The sequence below is a fragment of the Podarcis pityusensis genome (genome assembly GCF_964106645.2).
Source record: "Podarcis pityusensis genome assembly, chromosome: 10".
In the NCBI taxonomy this organism is placed as follows: domain Eukaryota; kingdom Metazoa; phylum Chordata; class Lepidosauria; order Squamata; family Lacertidae; genus Podarcis; species Podarcis pityusensis.
In genome coordinates, this window is record NC_138035.1 from 32,233,924 (window position 1) to 32,256,031 (window position 22,108).

The 22,108-nt window shown below is 39.9% G+C and overlaps 1 protein-coding gene and 1 long non-coding RNA gene across 2 annotated transcripts in view; one reads left to right on the forward strand and one right to left on the reverse strand.

The window, feature by feature from the left end:
• EP300 (EP300 lysine acetyltransferase) overlaps positions 1–14,923 on the forward strand; it is a 77,854-nt gene extending 62,931 nt beyond the window's left edge. Inside the window, exons 24-31 of the mRNA XM_080971345.1 lie at positions 1,251–1,401; positions 2,355–2,501; positions 4,740–4,853; positions 6,780–6,945; positions 7,370–7,534; positions 7,955–8,116; positions 9,414–9,695; positions 11,565–14,923. Coding sequence (XP_080827471.1) covers positions 1,251–1,401; positions 2,355–2,501; positions 4,740–4,853; positions 6,780–6,945; positions 7,370–7,534; positions 7,955–8,116; positions 9,414–9,695; positions 11,565–13,796 — 3,419 coding nt within the window. The 3' untranslated portion in view covers positions 13,797–14,923. The remainder of the gene's footprint in view (positions 1–1,250; positions 1,402–2,354; positions 2,502–4,739; positions 4,854–6,779; positions 6,946–7,369; positions 7,535–7,954; positions 8,117–9,413; positions 9,696–11,564) is intronic.
• A 118-nt stretch (positions 14,924–15,041) lies between these two features.
• On the reverse strand, positions 15,042–21,796 carry LOC308457518. Its single transcript, XR_013976956.1, has 3 exons — positions 21,576–21,796; positions 20,978–21,075; positions 15,042–18,196 (listed from the first exon to the last, which is right to left on the reverse strand). It is a non-coding gene; the product is annotated as an uncharacterized lncRNA (long non-coding RNA).
• Positions 21,797–22,108: the final 312 nt, after the last annotated feature.

Sequence of the window (22,108 nt, forward strand, 5' to 3'; positions counted from 1 at the left end):
CCACTTATAACTTTTTAGCAAAATTAAAACTCTAAAGTCCAAGAGCCTTCATAAAAAGAAGAGTTACCCTTGGCAGGGAGTTCCAGAGGCTGGACACAGAACCTGAAAAGGTCTCATGGACCCAACAAGATGCACTTCAGGGGTCAGAGCATCCACTTGATGCTCAATTACCGATTAGGAAATAAATCTTACTAATTTCAGAAGATCCTATAGCTAAGTGATACGTTGAGAACTGTTGTTATTACATTCTGTTTTTTTCACTGAGCCACAGAAATTAACTTGAGGTAGTCTATTGACCAGATCAGTTCCATTTGGGTACTGACAATATTCCTCTATCAGGAACATGATCCTAACGTTACTCCGCCTTTAAGGTGGAATTTTGAATCTTTCGTCATTTTTATAATAAGAAATTAGGCAAGTATAGAAGTCCTTGCCTATCAGTAACCGCCTGGTAACTTGCGCTGACAAGGTGCAATTAGGAGGCCCAGATCTCTGCACATCCTTGAAATATGGAAGACATTAACTTGCAGCCAAACACTTGGAGTTTTCCCCATTATCCTAAAATGGAAACCAAGCCACTATATGAGCCTGATACTTAAAGTCTCAACATCTGTTTGCTTTCCCCCCATAATTAAAGCTTCCTGGATTTATTGGGATCATTGCTTGAGAATTGGGGTGGGGGTGGGGATGTTGTATTGTGCATGCTATTTGATTTCCAGTTTCTTTCCTAATCATTCCCAATACTGTTTGCCTTTTTTCTATGCTGCTGCATGCAGTGTTTTTAGTGAGCTATACACAGATAACTTTTTCCTAAGTAGTCCGTTCAGGAACAACCTTGCTAGTATGGTGGACAGTTTAAGATGCTGGAGATGGATCTTAAAAGAGCTCTAGTGCCCTGCTAGGGACATCATGACAAGCATATGGTCAAAAAGTACTGGAATCATGTTTCTAGATGAATTCCATTTTCTTCATTTAGGCGATATATATGCCTGATGCTATCCTCTTTTCTTGGGGAGAACATTATGCAGATGTTAATTACTAGCTTTATTGAAAACTGTTAGCAGGTTAGTTCGGTTCTACATCATTCAGTTGGTAGATTAATAGGCAGAAGTTTTAGATTAACATCAAGGGCAAAAGCATGCAAATTTTAATCAGTGGGTCTCAAGGTAAAGCTATACCTATTTATATTGGGCGATTTTGGTGTTGATGTTTACTGTAATAGTATACTGAGAGTTATTTGTTTTATACAGGGTTACCAGCCACAAGACTTGGTACATTCTTAGAGAACAGAGTGAATGAGTTCCTGAGAAGACAGAATCACCCTGAGTCAGGCGAAGTCATAGTTAGGGTGGTTCATACTTCAGAGAAAACTGTAGAGGTAAAGCCAGGGATGAAAGCAAGGTATGTTTTTCCTCAAGTCTTTGAGTTTCCTTATGAATCCTCTAGTTGCACAGTTACTATGTGTGTTAAAGCAATGCATAATATATCATTTTCGTAATCAAAGAGCACTTGGCAATATCTTTGCCATCAATCTTATCTCACATTTATGAGTTTCAAACTGTTATTTCTATGACTTTCCCATTATAACAGTTTTTTTTAAGTAAGGTGAATTAATTCAAAAATGTTGATCATAGGGATTAAATAGAGTATTGGCTTTTCATAATTTATAGCTAAAAAATAAAGTTTAAGGAGTAAAACATAATATTTCAGTAGGCTGTAGATACCCTGAACTGCTAAGTTTTCATTTGCAGGCTAAGGTGGTCAGATCTCTTCTAATGTTAAGATATTTCCTCGCTTCCCCACACTCCCCATGGAATGTCATAATGTGAAGTGTTTTTAATGCTGCTATTATAGTATGAATGATTATAACAATTAGGACATTCACTGTTGGTTGCATATCTTGTTACTTAGATTTCATACAATGAATTGTAAGGGTGAGGAGAAAAGGTATGTGGGAGATGTTGGGAAAGACTAGGAAATGAAGGGTAGTAAATTAATCACATTAAGGAGACTGAACAGGCATCTCTTATTGTTAAATTCTTATCGGAGATGGCTCTAATTCTCTCCATAGTTACGGGTGTGCTCATTTAGGTTTTGTGTAGTTTATTAATTGGACACGCGGTTATGCTATCAAGACACTTAAAGCTGTTTTCATCATTAAGGTTAAACTACAACAGAACAAGGCAGTTAAAACAAATCCATTATAAAATAAATATCAGTAGTTACTAATTTTTATTTTGGGTACAATATCTGCATTTTTGAAACTGTACCACATGACGAGAATTTATGTTATCTTCATTCTGTCGTGCTTGTCTTCAAACAATGCCTTTAAATTATGCCTTTACATTTTGCAGGTTTGTAGATAGTGGAGAGATGGCAGAACAGTTCCCTTATCGAACAAAAGCCCTCTTTGCTTTTGAGGAGATTGATGGTGTCGATTTGTGCTTTTTTGGAATGCATGTTCAGGAGTATGGATCAGATTGCCCTCAACCCAATCAGAGGTAAAGAACTACACTGATGAAGTTTTATTATTTTGATGGTAGTTATGTTTGGATTGTTGCTAGATATGCCATTTTGAAGGTTTAAGAGAGGTTGAATTATTTGCCCCAAAGAAAACTGCAAGATTCGTTGTAAATGTCTACAGTTACCCTCTACTCCTTTTCCATCTCTGACTTTCCTTTCTGATGGTTGATGGTTTTGATGGTTCATAGAAGCAGCTGGAGTGTTTTTATCTTCAAGGTTTTATGGTTTTTGGCTAGCTTTGCTAGCCAAGCCAAAAATTGTGGTTGCCAGGTTCGCCCTTCCCACCCTGTCCCATCCCCTCGTGGCTTGATGGAGGCAATCGCCTCCACTCAGCAGCAGAAGAAGTCCCGTGGGAAAGGCAGGCCAGGACCATTCTGGCTTCACCAGTGCTTAACAAAGGAGCTCAAAGTAATGGCCAAAGACTGCCCCCCTTCTATGGGGGAGAGGGAGTGTCACCATTGAGCAGCCACTGAAGAAGCCCTCAAAGCAGATCGGTGTTGGTTTTGAGCCCGTATGTTCAAAGTGGGGGCTTGGAGCAATGAAGATGCTAACCAACCCACACCTTCTTCCTAACCTTAGAACTGGGGAGAGGGCAGGGATCATCAAAATGCTTCCAGGGGACAATCTCCACCCATCTTTGGAGCATCAGAGTTGGGCAGAAGACTCCCCATGGCACTCCCCATGGCAAGCATAATTGTTGAAGCTTGTTTATCTTTTATATGTAATAATAATAGTAATAGTAGTAGTAGTAGTAGTAATAATAATAATAATAGTAATAATAATGTTTTCCCCTTAAATTCAGTATTTTCTACAGAATTAAATGAATAAGCTCATCTGCTCATATTGGTCTTCTACTTGGGGATGGATTGTTAAACTATTGCAAGAATTGTTGGGAGATGTATCCTGAGACTATTGTGCCAGCCACATAATGTGCCCATATCTCTTGAATGGGGGAAAGTAGCCTATGAGTGACCTATTTATAGAGGTCAAGTAATGCCTAAAGTTTTAATGCAAGCTAAGTACTCAGTATTTGAGAGGTGTTAATACTACTTAGAAGTGGCACCATGTAAACCAGTACCACATTTTTTTCTCCTGACCTTATTTCTATTTATTATGCTGCATTGTTAATGAGACTATATATGTTTGTTACTGTAATAGACTCGCCTTACAAAACACTTGAGAACATCCAACGTCTGAGGCTTGCATGCCAGAGAGAGATCTAGCCCAACAAGTTTGCAGGACTAGTTTAAATATCAACTGTGACTTGATACTATAAGTACAAACCTTCAAGGAGCTTTTGGCTTGCATGTGCACTTTTTGCCCTCCATTGCACAGGACAGTTCCCTTTCTGGTCTGAGGCAAGTCAGAGTTAGTTGTTTTGTCTGAACTGTCAAACTATGGTTAGTACTTCACCTGCGAGCCAGTGTTGGAAACAAAAGTTTGATCCCGTTTTCTGGCCAAAGACAAGTCCTAGTTTTCCAGTTCACATAAAATCACAGCATGCAAGCCTAAAGCTTCTTGAAGGTTCATTCTAGTAGCACCAAACCAAGGTTTGACATTGTGACTGAACCTTCCTGACATTAATTTCTTCCAGAGATGAGTGCTGTAAAATAAAATATAAAACAAGGGCCCCCAACCTTTGGAGTTTTAAGGCCACCTTTGGAGATCTAAAACTGTCATGGGCACCCCGAGATATCAGTTTCAGAGAAGAAGAAAATAGTGATGCTCAGAATACCCCCCAACAGACAAAACACCTATACATCTCTGATAACAAATATCAGATTAAAAAAGCAGTTAACATACCCTCTAAAATAGGCAACCTTCCCCAGAACAAATACAAGACAAGCAAGCCCCCCCCCCAAAAGCTCATTTAAAGAAATATTAGAACTGAAGGGCAAGGGATATTGGTGGCCACTAAGGGGGTGTCTGAGGACACCATGGTGCCCACAGGTGCCATGTTGGTGACCCAAAGTATAGAATATTACATGGCAAATAGAGAAAAAGTTTGGGCAGGGAAATGGCAATATAATTGAGATAGCTATGTAAAGGAAAAAAATGTGAAGGAAGACGAATTACTCAAGTGTTGAAAGTACCTTAATTCAAACACCAACAGACATTTTTTCCTTAGTAATGGGGAAAAAATGGAATGGTGAGGTATTTGAATAATGTTTCTGATTATGGCCTGGATTTATGAATGTTCTCTGTTCTTTATCTAGGAGAGTATACATATCTTACCTTGACAGTGTTCACTTCTTCCGCCCCAAATGCCTGAGGACTGCTGTATATCATGAAATCCTAATAGGATACCTCGAATACGTTAAAAAGTTGGGGTAAGCTTTCTGTTCTTCTGCAATAAACTCCATACTATCCCAAATGATTGAAAATGATAGATCTTCAGAAGTAAATTTGTGGGTATAGATGTGCCCACAATTAGTAATTAACCTTAATGAGGAAGAATATACAGTTAGGTTGCTTGTGGCAACCGTACAGTACATTTTGAGTCCCTTCAATGTATGGGCAGAAGTCAGTATATAGAGAAGTTCCAGCTTGACAAGTCTGATCTGGGTGTTTTTAAAGGAGAACAATTCCTGCAATCTGACTTACAAAAATAAAGATAGTCTTAAATGTTGTTGTCTTTTATTGTATTGATCAGTGATGTGACAGTCTCTTGTAATTGCTGTCAAATAACCCGCCTATGGTGTAAAACTTTTTTTCCGTCTCTACCTTTTCCCTGAATTATTTTCTTTAATGTCTCTTTTTTAAAGTTTGTATATCTGAGGGCAGAGCCTTTGTCTCATTTTATGTAGTGATAGTCACCAGCACTGAGTAGAAATTTTGATGCAGGAGATAATTTGTCTGGGGGAGGGGGGGAGAGAGAAAAGAAACCAGGGTGGATTGATTGAAAATAAATAAAACCAGCATGATGTGAGAGGTCTCATTTAACTAGATTAACCTGAATTAATTTAACCAAATTGTAGACAAAACTAAGTAAATAACAAAGTGAAATAAGCGAGAGGAAGTGGGGTGGATTTGAAGAAAATGTAGAATAATTAGTGATATGCTTATAAAAAGAGGTCCCACAAATATCCCTGTTGTTGTGAAAAAGGTGTCTGATTATACAAATTTTGAAATCTAAGCAAAGGAACAGTTTAAGATCTGTATCAATGGGGTTTTGTTGTTTCTCTCTGGTTTTTTTTTAATCATCGTTGCTACATAATTCTTGCCTGGGTAAAGTAACCCTTTTCTCTACTTAAATGTTCTTTGCTATCAAATGAAGCAGATAGAAGTTGGCTACCCAAAATAAACTGTCACAGATATATAAGCTGCTGACCGCCACATATTGGTTGTTGAGAAGATAAGCTGTAGAAGACTGAGTAAAGGGTGCATTCTGCCATTAAATTGTAACTATAATGGTAGAAATGGGCTCACAAGCAAAAGCTAAAGTAGAAATTGGCTGATAAAGCAGCAGGAAATATTGGTCAAGTTGCTTCAAGGGGAAGAAGCATAGGCAGTAGATTCTGAACAACTTGACTTCAGGACCTAGCATTTCCTTGAGCACCCCAGAATCTCCTCCCATCTGGGGGAGTCATAAGTGTTGAAAAGGAGTGGTGGTGGCAGTGATTATCAGATAGTTTAGGTGCAGCTGGTCTGCCTTACAAGGCTGTTGTGCAGCAGTTGCACAAGGAATTATAGATAAATGGAAGGGATAAAGAACTACCCAGCATCTGGTTGGGGAGGGTATATAGGGCAAAATAGTTTAGAAAGAATGGTGAGCATTCTAAATCTGACCTATTTATCCATCCCCAAAGAAAAGGAGCCTAAATTCAATAAGACAATATTAATAAAACCATTAAAAACTCAGATTTCTCCCAGTTTTGCAAGTATTATTGAGCATAGCCTGTAACTGTTTTCAAACAGAGATTGGGTGGGTAGAGTTGGAAAATAAGCTCTTTCCATTGGCTACTGCATCAGGCTTCTCAATCCCTTAGAATAGTTTAAAGGTATATGAATCAGTTCTGTTTCTGAAGGGAAGCAGTTTTGGGTATGACCAGTTAACCTGGATGGGGAGGTCATCTGCATCATTTATACATTGCTCCTTGGATGCAATATTTCTAGGCTGACCTTGGCTCTGCTTGGATGTTGTAAAAGAAACTCTTGCTCCTGAAAAGATGGATAAATGAAGTGGGCAACAGGGTGAAACACTATAATGAATAACAGAACTAATGGTATTGACTTTTTCCTTTAATTCCTATTAGGTATACAACGGGACATATATGGGCCTGCCCACCTAGTGAAGGTGATGATTATATTTTCCATTGCCATCCTCCTGACCAGAAGATACCCAAACCCAAACGACTGCAAGAGTGGTACAAAAAGATGCTGGATAAATCTGTGTCAGAGCGCATAGTGCATGATTACAAGGTTGGTTGTGAATTAGTTTAAATATCACCTTTAGTTCTTGCACCTTATGTATACTGGAACAGGAATTTATTTTGAGAAAAATGTCAAAATATTTTTGAGAATATTGCTTAGCTAACAGTACCTAAAAGGTAATGTCCGAGAAGCATTTGGATCTTATGAAGCATTTCAAATTTGGTGGATAGAAAAAAACTTGCACCGTAAACAACAGCACTATTTTTTTAAAATAAGCCTAGAAGAAAAACAACTTTGAAGAATTAAAGTGTCCCAGAGTGGTTGGGGCAACCTAGTCAGATGGGCAGGGTACGAATTATTATTATTATTATTATTAATGTTCAAGAGAGACTAGGAGGCCTTCTGCATGAGAATTTCTGCTTTTGCTCCCGTCATCAATGTGATGTGTACTGAGAAACATTTTGTGTTGCAGGATATTTTTAAGCAGGCAACAGAAGACCGTCTGACAAGTGCAAAAGAGCTGCCTTACTTTGAAGGGGACTTCTGGCCTAACGTTTTAGAAGAGAGCATTAAGGAGCTAGAGCAAGAGGAAGAGGAGCGAAAGAGAGAAGAGAACACTAGCAATGAGAGCACTGATGTAAGGAAGTCATGTTTTCCCAACAAATGTCATTCATCACTTTATTTCCTAAAATCTACAACTGGCATATTGAACTGGACCCAGGATCCAGGAATCCTCTCTAGAATTATTTATTAATTTCTAATAGGTTTGTTGGTGGAAAGGAACAAGGAACCAACCCACAACATTTTGTTTTCATTCAGGAATTACTTCTTAAAATTGCCTGAAGAACATTCTAGCTGCCATAGTTTTTGCCTCTTGTGTGGATAAGATCAAGACATGAATATGTGCCTTACCTGGCATAAGTTGCCACCTTTGCTTTTGGGACTGATGGATAATTGATGTGTTGTAATGACTTCTTGGTGGTTGCTTGTTTACTCTTGGGAACCAAATGTGTCTTGCCATTTTCAAATTAGACTCAATTCTCCATTCACATTGCAGGTCAGCAAAGGAGATAGCAAAAACGCCAAAAAGAAAAATAATAAGAAGACCAGTAAAAATAAGAGCAGCTTGAGTCGTGGTAATAAAAAGAAACCTGGAATGCCTAATGTCTCCAATGACCTTTCCCAGAAACTGTATGCCACTATGGAAAAGCATAAGGAGGTAAGAACAATATTTAAAGTATCTGAATGGCTGCAGCATCTAAGTGCAAGTGAAATATATCCTTGGACTGTAAAAGTAGGGGGTTTATTACTTCCATGTTGACTGAGGGAACTTCATGACCAAATAATAATCTTCTTTTCATTTGCCACACAAGTTAGACGCATGGTTAATTTAATCCAGTGGTGTGAGGCTTCTGAGGGAATGTATTGAAATGAGCGGCAGACTGCACACATACATGCTCTGTGGAACATTGTGGAAATTAGTTGCATACATGTTTCTATTTGTGTTAAAAGGGTTTTTTAAAATCTTATTTCTCCTGGGTATTTAGATAATATACAAAAACAAAATCTTTTCTTATCTAATAAACCTATATAGCTATTTTAAGGTCTGTATTGTAAATTGGAAAGTTGAGCTTTTTTGCCAAATTCTAAGGCACAATGAAGCATAAGGCATACTGTAAACCTATGAGCATGTTATCAAACACATGTGAGAGTAAGGGAAAACTGTGAAAGAAAACAAGTGCTTTTTTCCTAGAAAAATAGGTACCAGTACTCACCATGAAGTTGTTACAGTAAGTGCCACACTTTTTAACAACAACAATAGAGGTGCCGGTACTGCATACCCTTGAGGCCCCCCTGGAAAAAAAACACTGAAGAAAATGCTCAATTGGGGCATGCAATCAGGCTGAGGTTGCATTGTGGCCAAGTGACTGTGGGTTGACTTTGTTGTGGTAAATGAAGTTAAACATACAGATTGGAGCATTATAAACCAAATAATCTGAATTTGATTTGTATAACACAAAGTATTATAACTAGGTGTTTTACTATTTCAGGTATCTTTTAGGGCAGGGGTGAGAAACATTCTAGCCCAGAGAGCCAAATTGTTATCTCTCCAACCCCTTGTAGGCCAAATTTGACAGCTAGTTGTCCCCTAACTTCTTACTCTCGATGCTGCTGGGCCTGGCCCCTGATATGTACAGCAGGGTGGGGCCCAGAGACATTGAGAATAAGGTTGATGGCACTTGTTGCCTAATGCCCAGCTCTTTTCTCAACAACGCTGGGCCAAGGAAGTACAGGGGGGCTAGAATTGTGCTGCTGCTGGTGGTGGTGGTCCCATCCTGCAGTAAACTTGACAAAATACGGAGCAGTTGTGGCTTGTTCCTGATGTTCGGAGCATGTTGACTACTTCAGACTCCACAGTGAGACTGAAAGACAGAGAACAGAAGGCATTGTATAGTTAAGGGTGATGAATCAAACCTCTTGGAATAAAGCCTAAAATCCATTACTCTTTTTTTCAGGTATTCTTTGTGATCCGTCTCATTGCTGGTCCTCAAGCCAATTCCCTGCCTCCCATCATTGAACCTGACCCACTCATTCCGTGCGACTTAATGGATGGGCGTGATGCCTTCCTCACCCTTGCTAGAGACAAACACCTTGAGTTTTCCTCACTACGAAGGGCAATGTGGTCAACCATGTGCATGCTGGTAGAGCTGCATACTCAGAGCCAGGATCGTTTTGTTTATACCTGCAACGAGTGCAAACACCACGTGGAAACAAGGTGGCACTGCACAGTCTGTGAGGTATGTCTCGCCACTGGTGAAATAATTTGTTATACAAATATTCAGAGGTTTATATCATGAAGAGGTTTTTGGAACTGAAGTGGAGGGTTTCATTAGTGTTGTCTACTGTAATATTAGGTTTTATCTTAGGACGTTTTAAAAGTTCCTTGCTATCCTACTCCAGTGTCTTGATATTTATGTTGAAGCGTATAGCTTACGCTTCCATTTTAACATGGCTCTGCTTCAGAGTAAAGAGCTTTCTTAGGATATCACAGCCAAAAAAAGTGATGAAAATGTACTCTCCTTATTTTATTTTTTTGTTTATACATTTTTATTAATTTTCATTGATTATACATATATACAGTCTGGATTACATAAGTTGCATATAACATAGCTGTTACAAGAGTCATATATATAGTACACAATTATTTTAGGCTCCGCCGAGCCTCGGACTTCCCTTCACTTTATTGATAAGTATCAGATAATTTCTAAAGTTACGTGTTTTATCTCCTTTACATATTTGCCAAACACTGTTAGAGTTATTCTAACCCTGCCAGAGTCCTCAAAGTTTTATACTTATCTCTTATATACGTCAGATATTTATTCCAGTTTTCATGAAACTTCTGGTCATCCTGGTCTCTTAGTCTTCCTGTTATTCTAGCTAGTTCAGCATAATAAAATGTACTCTCCTTAAGGCCCTTTTTGTTAGGGTCCCTGTTTGCCTGAGGCAGGGATCATCAGCCATTTTGGAACAATGGACACATTTCAATTTTTGAGAGGGTTGTGTGTACCAGTGACAAAATGGCAGCCATGGGGGCATGTCATAACACAAGATTAGAGAAAGTACAGTAATTGTGACATTTTCTATAATTATATTTCCTGATGAATTTCTGCCTACCATAAAGCTATTAAAGGCACAACAGTACTCCCTCCCCCCATTTTTCAACCCTAGACCAAAGCCTAGGCTGCCATCCTATACCAGCTTACCTGGGAGTAAAGCCCACTAAACACAAAGGGACTCAAACTTCTGACTCTGCCATTCTTAGTAGGTGCTTGTTCTTTAGCTCCTGCAAAGCAGAAGACATGCTTAAGCCACTTTGCAAAGATTTCAGATTTTCCTTTTGGGGACAGGGGCATTCTTCAACATCCACCCACATTCGTTGTGTAGTAGTATTTGAGAAAATAACTTCTAGGGATTACCTGATCTCAGATGAATTCACCATAGGAAAGATGCATTATGGTTTCTAGGGAAAAAGAAATGGCAAATTACAGAGATTCCAAGGACTACTAGAAAATAAGCATGAAGAGTGCTCTGAGGGAGAGGAGAAACAACAGCTCTTCAGAACCCAAGTAGTTCTTGTTACCTAACTTACTAATCACAGCTGGCTTCACTTATTGGCTAAAAAATAAAGACATTGACAGGTGGCAGAAGTCAGGCTGACTATTCACAGAAATTGCTTAGCAACATATCTGCACTTTTTCCTCGTTAACTTTCTAGGCTGCCTAGAGATTTCTCTCTCAGAATTTAGGACCTTTTTATGGGGCTACCAGTCACTGGGTTGGTGACTCCTGACCTGTTTCAAGTCTGCATCTGTCTGATCTGGGAGAAACCTTTCACTTTTGTTGCTCACCATATCAGTCTTGCTGTTCTTCCCCTGAGAACTGACACTTGAGCCACTTTGGCTGATAGTCATTGCATAGTTTTCAGTGAATGCTTGTTTATGCCTTTCCAAGTTTCATGATATTTTTTTTCTTGGACAAGTCATCATTAGCATTTTGAGATTGCATTGTTAATTAAGATTATCTTTTATCAGCTATTTAATTTTTTAGAGATGTGTGCCTCTGTCAGGGAATAAGGCCAGTTATCTGACTGATCATTTCTGTTTTTAGGATTATGACTTATGTATCACCTGCTATAACTCTAAAAACCATGAGCACAAGATGGAGAAACTGGGCCTTGGTATCGACGATGAAAGCAACAACCAACAGACAGCCACTACGCAGAGTCCTGGTGATTCACGTCGCCTGAGCATCCAGCGCTGCATCCAGTCTTTGGTCCATGCCTGCCAGTGCCGCAACGCCAACTGCTCATTGCCGTCTTGTCAGAAGATGAAGAGGGTCGTCCAGCACACCAAAGGTTGCAAGCGCAAAACCAATGGAGGGTGCCCCATTTGCAAGCAGCTCATTGCTCTTTGCTGCTACCATGCTAAGCACTGCCAGGAGAACAAGTGCCCAGTGCCCTTTTGCCTCAACATCAAACACAAGCTTCGTCAGCAGCAGCTTCAGCACCGCCTGCAGCAGGCCCAGATGCTCCGGAGGAGGGTGGCAAGCATGCAGAGGACCGGCATAGTAGGCCAGCAGCAAGGGTTGCCCTCGCCAACACCAGCCACACCAACAACTCCGACAGGCCAGCAGCCACCAACTCCTCAGACCCCACAGCCGCAGCCTCCACCCCAGCATGCCTCGCAGCCACAACCCGTACCTCCCAATAACATGCCTCCATATAGCATGTCAAGAACTCAGCCTCCTGGTGCTGTCTCCCAAGGCAAGGCAGGTGGCCAGGTAACTCCTCCAACAACTCCTCAGGCTACTCAGCCACCTATGCCGGGGCCCCCTGCAGCTGCCGTGGAAATAGCCATGCAGATCCAGCGAGTAGCTGACCACCAGCGGCAGATGGCCCATCCAATTTTCCAGAGGCCAATTCAACACCAGATGCCCCAGATGAATCAAATACAGCCTATGAGTGTAACACCACCTCAGATGGCCAGAGGTCCCGGGGGCCATATAGATCAAGGGATGGGACCATCAGGAATTCAGCAGCAGCCCGCATGGGCCCAGGGAGGCTTGCCTCAACCTCAGCAGCTGCAGCCAGGAATGCAGAGACCAATGATGTCAATGGGCCAGGCTGGGCAGCAGATGAGTATGTCACCGCAGCAGCCAGGAATGGGTCAGGTCCCTGGCGCTGCTCCGTCAAAGCAAAGCTCTGTGCCCCAGGCAGCCTTACAAAACCTGCTGCGGACTCTCAGGTCCCCCAGCTCTCCCATGCAGCAGCAGCAGGTGCTTAACATCCTGCACTCCAACCCTCAGCTGTTAGCTGCTTTCATCAAGCAGAGGGCTGCCAAGTATGTTGGGAACCAGAATCCACAGGGCATGCCGGGACAGCCCGGAATGCCTCAAGGGCAACCAGGGATGCAGCAGCAGGCCATGCCAGGACAGCAAGGTGTGCATCCCAATCAAGGCATGCAAAATATGAATCCGATGCAAGCAGGCGTCCAGAGGCCCAGCATGCCCCAGCAGTCGCCACCCCAGCAGCCACCACCCCAGCAGGCCATGGGCGGGATGAATCCTCAGGCACAGCAAATGAATATGAATCCTGCAGCAACCATGTCTCCCCAGTTTCGGGAAATCCTAATGAGACGGCAGCTGATGGAGCAGCAGCGTCAGGGAGCAGGACCAGGGCTGGGGCCTGGCATGGCCAACCATAATCAGTTCCAACAGCCCCAGGGAGTTGGGTACCCTCAGCAGCAGCAGCAGCAACAGCAGCAACAGCGGATGCAGCATCACATGCAGCAAATGCAACAAGGGAATATGGGACAAATGAGCCAGCTTCCACAAGCGATGAGTGCAGAGACGGGATCCAGTTTGCAGCAAGTTTACCAGCAGAGGTTACTTCAGCAGCAGATGGGATCACCAGCTCAGCCCAATCCTATGAGTCCTCAACAGCACATGCTCCCTAGCCAGGCCCAGTCCCCACACTTACAAGGCCAGCAGATTCCGTCATCGCTCACCAATCAAGTGCGTTCTCCACAGCCTGTCCCTTCACCACGTCCCCAGTCCCAGCCACCCCACTCCAGTCCGTCCCCTAGGATGCAGCCACAACCTTCTCCACATCACGTCTCCCCGCAGACCAGCTCCCCTCATCCAGGACTGGTAGCTGCCCAGGCTAACCCCATGGATCAAGGGCACTTTGCCAGCCCGGACCAGAGTGCAATGCTTTCTCAGCTTGCTAGCAATCCAGGCATGGCAGGCCTCCATGGTGCAAGTGCCACAGAACTGGGACTCGGCTCAGATAATTCAGACTTGAATTCAAACCTTTCACAGAGTACACTAGACATACACTAAGACACACTGTAGCATTTTGGGAGCAAAAAAAACTTATTTTCTCAAGACTTTTTGTACTGAAGACAATTTTTTTTGAATCTTTCTTAGCAGAACATTTTTCCCTGGAATACATCTGAACTCTGCAGCAGTAGTTTGTGGTTTTAAAAATGAGAAACCAACAAAATGAACCTGAGGGACAATAGAATACAAAGAAAATATATTTTTGTTATGGCTGGGGTCATAACCAGTCCTTTTACTTGTTTTTGTTTTCCCTTCGCGTGCGTTGGGGAGGTGCTTGGGAGGGGATAGTTATTTGGCTGCTGACCAAATGGCTTCCTTCTCTAGCCTCCAATAGGTTTTATTTTTTTTTTAAATTAATGAAAATATGTAATATTGATAGTTATAATTTACTGAGGCAGATGGTTAACTTTTTTCCCTATTCTGGTTTTTCTCATGCCTACTGCAAAAAAGAAAAAAAGAAAAACAGAAAAAACAGAACATTTCCTAAAACTGGAGGACAAAAAGGGTGAATGTTGCTTTAAAATACAGTGCATATATATAAATATATAAAAATATATATTAAAGATAAATACCAATTTTTCCTCTTTGGTTGGAAAGATGTCAATTCTTTTAAAAACTGTAAAAATTATTAAGTAACCCAGTCTCCCTCCTGAAGTCTACTTTTGTCCTCCAAGAATTTTCTATACCAGAGTCTGAGCTTAAACTTCAAGTATTAAAATTTGTACATGTAGAGAGAAGACAACTTTTTGCAAATACACGGGGCAGCTGCCAAATGGATGTAGTATATATATTGTGGTTTTGTTTTCTTGAAAGAATTTTTTTCGTTATTTTTACATCTAACAAAGGAAAAAATAAAGAGGGTAAGAAACTATTCCAAGGGTATAATTTTAACCTGAGAGTAAATCCCTGGGGTTTCTTCTTTATGCTTGCTTTCTCTATCCCTCCCCTCCCATTTCCTCCTCTTCCATTTTCTGTAAAACTTGAAAATAGAAAGCAAAAAACCCTCAAATGTTGTAAATCATGCAATTAAAGTTGATTACTTATAAATATGAACTTTCGATCACTGTATAGACTGTTAATTGATTTCTTATTACCTATTGTTAAATAAACTGTGTGAGACAGACTGATTTTTTTATGCTTCCCTTCTTCTTTTCCCCTTCAATTGGTGCTTATTTTAAACTGGGGAAAGAAGATGGTATGCTTTTGCAAAACAAAAAACTACGGCGATCAATTTGATGTATAGTAACATACCATTATGTGTGTTTTTGAAACATGCATATTTTGGGCTGTAATGAAGATGATCAATGTCCATTTTGCTGTGACACTATATTTGCTTCTACTTGTGCTATGGAAACTTTTCTTCATATCTAGGTGGGATGCTGTCTGCATGTTTGACCTGGACAGTACTTGATCCTCAAAAGAACCTCCAGAGTCCAGAATACTGCCCAGGGTTTGACTATCAGAACAGAAGTCTCAAGACACCATTCGACAATTCAGTGGGTTGGCATGCAAGACGACCTGAGGAATTTGTGGTGATTGAAGGCAACTTATAAGCATGTCAGTCTGCTCTGACACCAGCAGTTCTAATTTAATTAGATGTGTGCTGTGAATACTGAGCCTCCCTCTATAAATGAGTGCCATCCAGGGGCAGCAATTTGGTAGTCCGATTTTGTTCATGCCCACAAGCTTAGATGGAGAAATAGTTAGCTACACATACAGTGTTTCGTGTAGTTAACATTTAACTACTGTAGATTCATCTTTGTTTCTGCTGAACTGGATAGTCCTGAGCGTTTGAGGAAGGTTTTGCATTATTAAGTACTACAGAATTCCTGTCAGTTTGGTGCTTATCTGAGCTACTAAATACAAGGTCTTCTAAATGTTCCTCCACCTGTTATAGCCCTTTCTGGATTGGCTTAGTTTCAAAGTCAGGGTCTAGCCTTAGCCCTGACAAACTCTAGAATAGTAGATAAACAGGGCAATGCAGGTTGGATGGAAAGTATAGTGAAAGAAGTAAAATTTAATACATACTATCACAGATGATAAAACTCAGGATAATGTACAATTATTTGTGTTGCAAAAATACAATAAAAGTGGCTCATAGAAAATTGTTGTAGGTAATAACGTTGCCAGAGGCTTTAGTTTTAGGATGAACTCTGCATCTACAGTCCTATGAGTATTTAGAGTGTTTCCTATCTGGGTGAAGGTGCAAAGTTGCAATGTGCTCATTTGAAATTTGAAATTGTAGTTCTTCAGTAGATTTTGCAGATACAAAATTCCATTTTTAAATTGCAATTGTTGATGACACATCACCAACTACAGCTTTTATTTTTATCTTCTATGGATTTTCATCATCACTGCGTTTTTGTACTGTCACTCTATGCATCATTCTTTGTCTCCTTGTTAGGTTGTTTTAAATTTATTAACAAATCCTTTTCCCACAAGCATGCTTACACACATACATATATCGCACACATACATGTATAAAATGAAATTGCTTTCCAGTTCTTGAGCCAAATGCTCATTCAAAACTGATGAATTAGAACTAACACTCACATCATTTATAACAGATGCTTGCAAACAAAATATTAAGTATAATGAAATCCAGCCAGGATTTTATAAAAACAGTGAGCAGATTTCTGCAAAAGAATTGAAGCGCAGAGTAAAATGACAGAGAAACACAGTGTCCCTAAAGCCATATAGCAGATCCACAGTTCAGTGGATTGAAAAAGATCCCTCTTAATTTTATGATAGAAATTACATCAAGTTTCTATAGACTGACTTGCCTCATCCTTTCTTTTAAAAAAAGGGGGTGAGTTAATCTGACACTCAATGCATTCTTCTGTAGCGAACTTGCAGTGCCTTTACAGGAAATAAGAGCTTACAGCTCTGCAAATCAGTGGAGGTGTACTGCCATTAAAGAGATACTTTGGGTCTAAATCTTATTAAAACACAAAATTCTCATATCTATCTGGTATGTAGATGGGTCTAGCTTTCACAATGTGCAACTTGTCATGTTTTATTTGTAATCCGCAATGATATACACTATTCCAGAATTTAAAATGTTGTGTCCTGTAGTTAGGCAGAATGAGGTTACTATCTCTTAGGCAGAAAAGGGTGAAGAAGTAGGAAGGTGATTACTAAATGTGAAGTTCTTTCTTGGGGAAAAACTAAGCAAAGCCAGAAGCTCACTCCCTGTCTCCAGTATGCACCTCTGACTGACTTCAGCTCTCTTTTTGCCATGCAGAAATGTAAAGTGCATTTTCCTTCTCTTCTGCAATAATGTCAGGTATACAACTTCCCTACCTCAGAAATGCATATGCTTCCACCATAGACATCATTTTGGTCTACAAGCCATTTGACCATACCAAGACTGTTCTTTTCTAATTTTATTTACTTCAACTATTAGCCCCACAAGTATGGCCAATGGGCAGGGATGATGGGAGCTGTAGTTTAGCAACAGCTGGAGGGCCAGAAGGTCCTTTCACCTAGGCTGCAAGCTTGGAAATCTTGAAATTATTCAGCAATGCCTCGGAGAAGCCATCATTAAAAGGAAAGAAAAAAGGCAAACCTACATTGGAGATTGAACTACAGGTGGTTTCTGTGGCAATAACTTCAAATAGTAAAAATATATGAAACACAGGCATTTCCCTAATCATCCAGCCTGCCTTAATTCTCATGCTTTTGCTAGTTACCTTGAGCAAAATAACCACAGCTCCTAATCTTGAATTCTCATTGTGTACAAGAATGCAAAATATACTATCCATAAGAGGGATATCATAAATTCTCATATGTATGAAAATTATTGTACACCTGGGCTGCAGAACAGGAGTACCACCTCCACCTGGTTTTCAAGGACTCCTTCAACCTTAACTATACCTACTCACATGGACCTCGTGGGAATCGGTGTATTTGACATGCAGAACTGCCATTTTTTAACTTGTTGCAGTTTTCTTGTGATGGGGGGGTGTACATGTAACAAGAGGCATTCTTTGTATCAGGTTCTTAAAAGGTGAATGAGCAAGGGCAGTACAAAGATGGCAACAATCATGGTCATCGCTTCAAATGTTACCTCTAATTGTTGGTACAAAAAAATGTAGAATGCACTCACTCCTCCTGATAATAGAAGCTTGACATGCAGGAAATAGCACAGGAACCTAGGAAGGTGCCTTAAACAGGGTCAGACCATTGTAGCATGAGTTTCAGGTGGGGTCCTCTCCCAGCCCTATTAGTAGATGTTGGGGATTGAAACTGCCTGCATACAAAATGAATGCTCCAATTGAGCTCTGATTCTTCCTAAAGAGCACAAGACAAGGCAGGTTTTTTCTTTCTCTGGGTCTGTTGATGATTGTAGGACTACAAAGTTATGACTGACCTGCTCGAGCTATGATGCAATTGAGATACTTGGAGACAAAAGAGAGAGAATAGGATAAACAAAACAAAAACAAAAAACCAGCGCTTACTGGCCCTTAGGGAAAAAATACCCTAATTTGGATTTAGGAATAACAGAGTACAAAACCGTGAAACTCACATTTTACAAGTTTTGCATTATATGCTCACTTATTTGAAAGTTAACCCTACTAATTGCATTGGGATCATTAAACATAACAGGGTGATTACATGTTACTTTCAATGAGTGTATAATCTCTGTAAATAGCTGGGCGGCATGAATCAAAGCAAACACTTGTACATGTGTAGACAGACAACTTGTACCTGTGTTTAGGGTACTATGAATAACCTTAATGGGATCAAGTTTCAAAGGCATTCATTTATTGCAAACTTGCATTATAGCCAATGAGACCACTTAGCTGAAGAACCAGCTGTGTTTTGAACTTTAATGCTGCTTGGCAGAGCAATACTGTGCATGTCTTCTCTGTCATAAACTAAATGGGACCGGCAGGGAAGTATATATATATAATTGTAGTCTTCATGGATTACCTTGGAACTAATGGGGATTAAAACAAGGCAAGTAATGTGTAGCCAGAAATATATCATTTGGTTATATCCATGCATTTTGCATAATTTAAGCTGCAATCCCATACACATTTATATACCTGGAACCCAACTTAGTGAGGCTTCTAAATTGACAAATTTAGGATTGTACTATTCTCAGTGTTGCAGCTAGTAAAGTGGAGGGCCTGTCATTTTTAATTTCATTTTATTTTCTCAAATCGGAACTGAAATAGTATTAACAAATGAAAATGTCCCTTTAAAGTTGAATTGAGTGCCTCAGCCTCCCTCCTGCGAAAGGAACTGTTTCGTACCCCTCATTAGATGGGGTGGAAGGGCACAAACAGCTTTCAGGCAAAGGTGAGTTCCAGCATCTTTCATTTAGAAATTAATTATGGAATAATTAAATTAAGGCACATTTATTGGAACACACCCATTCAGTGCCAAAAATCAAAACCTTACATGCCAGGAAACACACTTCTCAAAACCAAGGATTGCATTCAGCTTGGTTCTATTCAGAGCAGACTCACTGAAATTGGTTAATATTGTTAATGTAGGTGCATTGATTTTAATGTCTTAAGTAGAAGCTGGAAACAACCTCAAGTCCCTTTCCTCCTCTAAAACCCAAAAAGCTAATTATTTTAGCTCTATAGACAAAATATAGGAGTTTAATTTAAGAGAAAGCCCACCACATCTTAGCAGTGGAACCTATTTTCAACTCAATGGCTCAACCTCAGATATTTGAAGGAAAAAACAAAAAAGTTAGACCGTATGCACCACAAAATAATTACAACCATCCTCCACATATCTAAAATTAGGAATAATGTCTTCCAGATTTTGACACATCAGTCGATGTGACAGGCAAAGCATTTTGAGAGCCCACGTTACATATTTTAGAAATCCACTGACAAAATGGGCCCTAAAACAGGATCACAGGCGTTGCTAAGCAAGCTAAAAAGTCTACCTTGCTTGCCATCACTGCAAAAAAGAGTATGTTGAATCACTCCCTACTTGTATTTCCCAACCAGTGGGTCAGAAAACCTGTGGCACCTTTGCATCAGAGGCAAGTTGTAATACTCATTCAAAACAACAGAATCAGAAGTGTGAATGTGTGTGAAGCACATTTGCAACTGATATCACAAAGTTGTATTTAGCTGTGTACATACTATACATTTAAGACACATTTAAAGCACACACACTACCCCAAAGAAACTACTTTTCTCCTCACAGAGCTATAATTCCCAGCAACCTTAACAAACTACAGTTACCAGGATTCTTTTTGTGAACATGTTTTAAATGTGCTTTAAACTTCTATGGTGTTTGCAGACACTCTGCAAAAAGGATAACTTCTTGAACTGTCATATGATAGGACACTCAACAGTATTTTTTGGGAACTGAAATTAACTGGATGTTGGCTTTATATCACCAAATTACTCACTACAGTGGTACCTCGGGTTAAGTACTTAATTCGTTCCAGAGGTCCGTACTTAACCTGAAGCTGTTCTTAACCTGAAGCACCACTTTAGCTAATGGGGCCTCCTGCTGCGCCGCCGAAGCCCGATTTCTGTTCTCATCCTGAAGCAAAGTTCTTAACCTGAAGCACTATTTCTAGGTTAGTGGAGTCTGTAACCTGAAGCGTATGTAACCCGAGGTACCACTGTACTGAGTATCCTGAGCTTGCTAATGAAGCAGTACCTTTACTGCTGCCATTTGGTAGCCAATACCTTTGCTGGAGGTTTTCAAGCAATGACTGCTATGAAGATAACATCTCAGGTCCCACACTGAGTACACATCGGCAAAACGCAAGCTTTAGGGATCCCACCAATACTTGCCAAAACAGATTTGACCATGAATGAAAAGATGACAAACTGAGAATTGTTAATAGTTTCATCTAACACCACTTTGGTATATTTATAGAATACATTTTTATGCCTTATGAAGCAATATTCTGAAGTCATGACTGGTGTTCTTACATTCTCATAAAAAAACCCTGATTGAATTTGTAAGTACTATACGTAAATAGTTCAACAATTCCACATTAATGGGGGCATCAAGTACAATTTTTGCTTGGATCGTTATAAAGTCGGCAAAGCTTCACTTAAAATGCATAAAACTGATGGCTGCCAAAGAGCTAAGGTCCAAAATTCATGTGACAATAAATCACTGGGTCAGTAAATACAAAGTAAATTTGGACCTGTGGATCATACCAAAAAGGTTGAAAAGCACTACCCTACCTCATGCAGTTTTCTGGAAAACTTAAGGAAGCTGGCAAGATACTACTCCTGCTTCCCCCTTCCTTCACATTAATTCCATTGCAAGCTGATGCTGTTCCCTCAAGACACAGTTTAAATAAGAAATTGTAATTAATTATTTTTAAGGAGCATACATAGGTTAGAAATTTATCTCAGTACTTTTCATTCAAGAAAGAGTGAGAATTTGGCTGCTCAGACTACAAAAGAGAGTAGTATCCAAAAAGTACAAAGCCCTGTTATGCAATTCAAACACAGGCTCTTAGGAATGAGAGTCTGAATCAGCCAGAAGTTGGGAACCTTTGACTCTTCAGTTGATGTTAGGGGTACTCTCATTTTGACTCAAGAAAATCACCATTTTATAGTTCAAATCATGAAAAATAAATACAGTAAATGGATAAAAGTACAAAGATTCACAAAATGTTTAGAGGGTATGCATACCCCTGCAAACCCCCAGAAAAAAGCACTGGGCTACACTGGAAAGAAAGAATGATTAAGAGGACGTAATTGTCTTTCAGAGTTCCTCAAACTAAAAATTTTATTTGTTTAAAAGATAAATAATAAATGAGACCAAAAAACATACCTTTAAAACACTTTTGATTTTGTAGTGCTCCACCCTTCTGTCAGTGATCCGCTACCCCAGCCCGCTTTCAGGGTTCTATTTTTCTAAATATTGTTTCTGTTTCTGCAAACCTCCTAGTTTCCTCAGCCCTGATGTTAGCTCCTTGTGTGAGGATAATGCCATTTTGTCTACATAAGGATTCACACTCAAGAGAATGAGTTCACTGTTAGTAATGTAAGTTAGTAATATAAGTTAGTAATATATATATATATGATATTGATGTATTTGTATAGTAATAGATATTAGTAATATATGTACAGTATATTATATACTCTGAGCATTTTGCTAAAGCTATCAACAACAAGCGTCCTGTTATACCATTTAGATATTTGTGCAATATCTAATTTGTGCAAACTAGTGTGAGAGCTGTCATTTCTGAGCCCACAGCCCAGGAATTTGTTCTGAGTGTCAGTACAGAACGGAACTCGCAGTCCTCCTATACAAAACTCCAGGTTTTCCCCGCACACAGCTTTCTTTCTTATTTCAGTAGATAT